General features: G+C 34.1%; 1 protein-coding gene across 1 annotated transcript in view; it reads left to right on the forward strand.

The window, feature by feature from the left end:
* ARMC1 (armadillo repeat containing 1) overlaps positions 1-5,634 on the forward strand; it is an 81,963-nt gene extending 76,329 nt beyond the window's left edge. The window contains exons 5-7 of the mRNA XM_051970115.1: positions 1,081-1,197; positions 2,123-2,197; positions 3,317-5,634. Coding sequence (XP_051826075.1) covers positions 1,081-1,197; positions 2,123-2,197; positions 3,317-3,508 — 384 coding nt within the window. The 3' untranslated portion in view covers positions 3,509-5,634. The remainder of the gene's footprint in view (positions 1-1,080; positions 1,198-2,122; positions 2,198-3,316) is intronic.
* The last annotated feature ends 366 nt before the right edge of the window (positions 5,635-6,000 follow it).

Consider the following 6,000-nt stretch of genomic DNA (forward strand, 5'->3'; position numbering starts at 1 on the left):
AAACCAAAAAACCAATCTTGAAACCTTGTGAAGATTAAAGACTAAGTAAGTACTGTTTGTTCCCTTTGTAAAAAAATAAAACAAACAAAAACCAAAAAACCAATCTTGAAACCTTGTGAAGATTAAAGACTAAGTAAGTACTGTTTGTTCACACATAGGTAATGGATCCTTTCCTCAATAATCCTGATTACAGGTCTAATACCCTAGATATCTGTTCACTTTTGTATTCCATGCATTTGATTTTGGAGGGGAGAATGTAGTAATAGATTGGAAGGGAAAAAGTGTATTATTTTAATATCATATTTCATAGAAAAAATGCCATGTCTTAGTAGCTTATTGCTTATACCAAACGAGGGAGGCATATATATTTGGGAATCATTGACATAAGGAATGAGAATGAATTGGCTTTCAGAATTAGAAAGTGTAAAGAGAACAGGGAACAGATGAGTGAGTCTGGGGAGGCTCTAATTAGAGGGCAGGAAGAGGAAGATAGTTGTCAGATCAGGATCAGTAGAATGTGATGTGGCAGAAGCTATGGTAGAAGAAAACTTCAGGAATTAAGTTCATGATCAGTGTTATCAAGTATTGAAAAGTAGGAGAAATACGTTAGAAGAAGCTGTTGGCTTTATCAAGAAAGGAGGTAATTGCTGAATTCTGAGAGTATTCTACCACAGATGAAGCATTTTAGCAAAAATGCTTCAATTCCTTTAGTCATTTCAAATTCCAAGATTCTTAAGAAACAGTTTGAACATTTAAACGCAAGCTGCTCATTTAATGCTAACTTTAGTCAGTTAGCCAATTCTATTCACTGATCATATGGGGGAAAATACATTTTCTGCTTTTGAGCTTTCTAGTCTTCATTTGTACTTATTTCCATTCTGTTAACTCTTAGATTGCTATAAAAATTGCCTGACTTCTTTCTCAATAGAATTCCCTTCAGAACTAAATGTTAGTGTATAAGTAGGAGGATATTTATTTCTTTTCATTTGCAGAATAAAATAGCTTATTCATTGTGCTATTAAATTTTTTCCCTTTAAGTGTTCCTTTCTTTGGTTTACTTTTTGTTTTCCTTTTTTTCAGTCTCGGAGAAATCTTTGTGAAGAGGCCTTGTTGAAAATTAAAGGAGTTATTAGTTTTACATTTCAGATGGCTGTTCAGAGATGTGTTGTACGAATCCGTTCAGATTTGAAAGCAGAGGTGGGTGATTTGAAATAAAATTTTCAAACCTGCACATTTCTTTCTCCAAACCCACATCCTTTCCATACTTTCCTATTGTTGATTCGTGGGCATCCATTCTTCAATCACCAGGTTTGTAACCTTACTGTCTTTGACTCTCCATCATTTCATATACCTGAGCAATTGCCAAATCTTATTATTTTTTCTTTTAAAAAATCTCTTGCATTCATCCCCCACTCTCTACCCTCATAATAAACATCCTATACCCTAGTTCAGATATTGATCATCTTTCAATTGGATGTAACTTTCTAAATTGGTTTTCCTGCCAAGTTTTCTCTTTTTTCCAGGCCACTCTTCACTTATCTTCCAAAGTTATTTTCTTTAGAGTGCAAGTCTGCCCAAGTGCCTCTTCCATCCAGTGAACTCTAAGCATCCTGTTATCTCTAAGATAAAATAAAACCTCCACTGTTTAGCTTTTAAAGCTCTTCATAGCCTGGTTCTTTCCCTTTCCAGTTATATTCCACATTATTCTCTTTTCCCCATATTGCCCTTCAAAAAGAGGGACTTTTTTTTACTCACATATCACTTTTGGCCTTGCCCGGTTGGTTCTCCTTGCTTGGAATGCATATAACCTCACCCCTTCCCTCAGAATCACAGAATCTGCTCAGTGACAGATATTAGCATGTCACTTCTCCTCAGTGACTAGTACCCTCCCCCTCAAAATTTGCTTTGTATCTTATGTAGACTTATTTATACATGTTTTCTCCCCTGATAGATCCATGCTCTTTTATTTGGTGCCTAGTATATAAACTGGATTTTCATTATCAGTTTCCAAAAGATCTATGGCTAATCATCTTGGTCAGTCATTTCTGAATTCTTTAAAAATTGTCATTTGCAAAATCACTATTAAATATGTATGTGTTTTTCTTTTTTTATCCTAATCTAGGCTTTGGCAACAGCAATAGCATCAACCAAAGTTATGAAAGCCCAGCAAGTTGTAAAAAGTGAAACAGGAGAAGAAGTAAGACATATTTACCTTAATTTTAAATCTTTACCAGATTTTGATATTTTTGTTGTTCCATATAGCCCAATTCATTTCTGTATTTTGCAGCACAAATAAAACTTTTCAGAAAAACATTTCTTAAGAGAGAAGGAATACAGAGAGCTATTCTAGAGAGAGTCTTATCTATCTTTACTTTGTGACTGAAAGTTTTCAGATTTTCTTTAAATTCCTTTAAAAATGGTAGAATTTATTTTAAAGAGAATGTAAGGGGAAACATTAGTAGGCATCCTGTGTTTGTATTTCTGGAACAGGTTTCTTAAAACTGTAAATATGTTTATTTGTGTGAATTGATTTTGTTTAGTCTAAAACTAGAGGTGAAGGATCAGGTAAGGCAACATCTGTCTTTCCTGTTGAAGGTAGGCTGGTGTACCTGTCATGGTTCCCTGTCAGTTGCACCCATTGAATTGTGTGCTGGTTGGAGATGCATTGTATCTCAATAATTGCTCTCAGGCTGTTAAGAGTTCACTAGAGATCAGCCAGGATTCCCCTTTTTATAGCAGCAGCCACCTACTGCCTCACAGCACCATGGCTTTGGGTGGCCAAAGAAGACTCTGCCCCTGGGTTTTAGGAGAAACCACAAGTTTTGATTTCTATTCTTTCCAGTTTCAAACTGTGACAGGCTGTTGGTTCTGTTTCATTAACTGCTCTTTTTGTCTCACTATGAGACAGCCTGGTGTAGTGAAAGCAAATTGGTAAAGCTAAGAGTTCTAGTTAGAGCTTGTGGCTACTATTTTCTAAATAACTGAATTAATATAGTTTCAGGCAAGTTACTTTACTCTGACCTCTATTTTCTTATCTAAAATAAAGAGTATGTATTAGATTGCTTCTTAAGATTATTTTTATTAGTTAAATTTTTTGATTCAGTGATGGCCCCATATTATCAGTGGCAGTGTTCTTAAAATTTTTACATCAGTTTTTATAGGCTTTAAATTATAGCTATTACTGTCATTTAATGTGACAATTTTAAAAAAGATTTCTAGAAATAAAGTAGACATTCTTAATGAATAATTTTAAGTCACATAATAAAGTCATGTTGACTTTTTTTTTTCCTTTAACATTTTCTATTTATCTATTTAGATGCTGGTCCCATTTCAAGATACTCCTGTAGAAGTAGAACAAAATACAGACCTACCTGACTATCTGCCTGAGGATGAGAGTCCTATAAAAGAACAAGATAAAGCAGTTTCTCGAGTTGGGTCACATCCAGAAGGTGGAGCCAGCTGGTTGAGCACCGCAGCAAACTTTTTATCCCGTTCCTTTTACTGGTGACTTAAATTTGAGGCTCAAGGACTGTATGAACCAACAAGGGGCCAGTTTTCCATTGGTGTGGTGAACTGTCAAGTGCAATTTGCAATAAGTTATCATGAAAAGTTTTTAGATTACACAATTACGTATGCTGCATTTTACATTTTATTGGACGTTTAACCTGTCAGGTAGTTAAAGGGACAGAGGCCTCAGATGGGATTGCTTTGTTTGAAGGGTATTTCTTGGTTTTTGTTTTCCTATGTTTTATTCTTTCACTTAAAAAATATATACATATATGGGTCCACTATTAAAACCAAATCTTTATGCAGCTTTAAATTTTATTTCACATGAAACATGTGATTAGACAGATTTTCTACTGAAGTCTCAGGACTTTGTTTGCAGGGTAATTCTTTTTATCCCAAATTCTACCTGAATCATTAAATTTTGGAGGGGGAAGGGTGAGGGAGGGGGGTGTTCCTTGTTTCTAATGAAGGATGTTGGTTTTGGTACTCTTTACCAGGAAGCCAGAAGAATATACACCTACTTATTCTTTCCCCCTTTTCTACCCCTTTTGTCTTTGCCAACCATATTTGCAGAAGCATAATTTTCTGTAGCATTTTATGAATTAGAATGTATCTTTTTGAACACATTGATTCCTATAATACATTCTAAATTATTTTGTTACCCCTAAAACATTGATATTTTGTATGTATGGTTGACAAAGAATTGAGAAGAGGAAACTGTGATTGTGTTGTTAATTATATTGCTTTCAAAGAATATTTAACTGTGTGCAATGGCATATAGTTGGCTCAAATCAGATCTGAAAAGCTATAATTTGCTCAAGTGATGTCTACTATAGTCTTACTTTAAGCAGGAAATGGCTTATAGCCTTAGTTTGTAATTGTACATTATCTCTTACTAGCAAAAATAACAATAGTTAAAGCTGATATGAACTTGAAAAACAACATAATGGAATGAATGCCTGTTATGCCCCAGTTGCAGTAGATTCTGAATTTAAGCATCAACTGCTTGGCAGGTGTCCATTCAACAGATGTTTCCTTAAATCCCTTCTTTTGAGTTTCTCATGCACATGCAGCAGTGGGTTAAATATACAGGGTAGGGTTGAGGGGGGGAGGGACAAACAGGGAGGGAGGAAGGGAGGGAAGAATTTAAACAGTTATCATTTGTAGTCAGAGGTAGCTGTTACTAAAGAAGGTTTTGTCCCTTTAATCTTGTCTCATCATATCCAGTCACTTTTGAAAACAATTTTGGCGAAGGTAAGTTTATAGTTTAGTTTTGTTTTTTGTAAATATGATGTGTAAGACATGTGCGCAGTGCTTAATTAAGCTTCTGAACTATTTGGAAACTAAGAACAGTGCTCTCTGGGAATATGATTGACAAACTTCAATGCTGTTGCGATTAAAAACCAACACAAAGTGGTTGAAGATACTCTTTTTTTTTTTTTTTTTTTTCCCGCCCCCGGCAACATTTGCATCTCTTATTACCTGGAACTACAGTGAAAACTTAGTCTAGGAAGGCTTCTTCCTTCTGCTCACCTCTAACAATTAAAAACAATCAGCATTTTGAGAAGAAAATTATTGTGTAATTAATACCACTAATGAAAGCCTTGAATTCATTCATTTGAATTGTGGCCTTCTGGAGGAGTGAGGGACAATTAGCAAACTAGCTGACAATGGGGTGTTTAAAAGTGTATCTATCTAGTCTTTGATTCAGGTGACACACACAGGCTGAAAATGCAAGCTTTGAGGAGCATGTATTGCTTTAAATATGTAATACAACTTGCTGCCTAGAATGTTACAATACCAGATGTGTTTTTTTTTTTTTAAACATCGTCCTTTCTGTAGCCATGAATGCAAAGTTTACTTTTCTGTATTAACAACTGTTTGCATTTTATTTTACATCTACTTGTTAAATAATGACATCCTTTTGATAGTAATGGTTCAGTACAAGTAGGTATAAAAGTTTTGCTATTTGTGTGTTTAAATTAAAAGTATGCTTCTTTTGCCAGTGTTGCAGATCTTGTAGAACAGTTAAGGTATCTGTAAGACATTTCTTTTTTCCTTTCTTTCTTTTTCTTTTTTTTCAAATATATTGTAAAATAATAAAAAGTAACATAACTAAAAGTGAAATTATTGAAGTTTTTGTATTTTGTGAACATAAGTTTTATTGATTTCTATTCACATCATCTTAAATTTTGTAACTTTTTTGAAGCCATTATTTTTCTACCTGGTATTTTAACATGCCTTTTTAATACCTCTAATTCAGTAGAAGGAAATATAAATGTATTTCAAATTATCACTTTGTATAACCTTTTCTAGGAGGAGAGATACAACAGTAACAGAAACTAAAATTAATACTAGTCCTCTTCCCTTGGTAACAACCTTTGACAAGCAGACAGCCCTTATTTGAACTTCTCCCTTCACTTTTTAAAGTAGCATAAGTGAAATGGGTTAATAATAATATATATACATTTCATATCAAATTAATAAGTTGCT

Source organism: Antechinus flavipes, chromosome 1 (assembly GCF_016432865.1).
Source record: "Antechinus flavipes isolate AdamAnt ecotype Samford, QLD, Australia chromosome 1, AdamAnt_v2, whole genome shotgun sequence".
Lineage (NCBI taxonomy): Eukaryota > Metazoa > Chordata > Mammalia > Dasyuromorphia > Dasyuridae > Antechinus > Antechinus flavipes.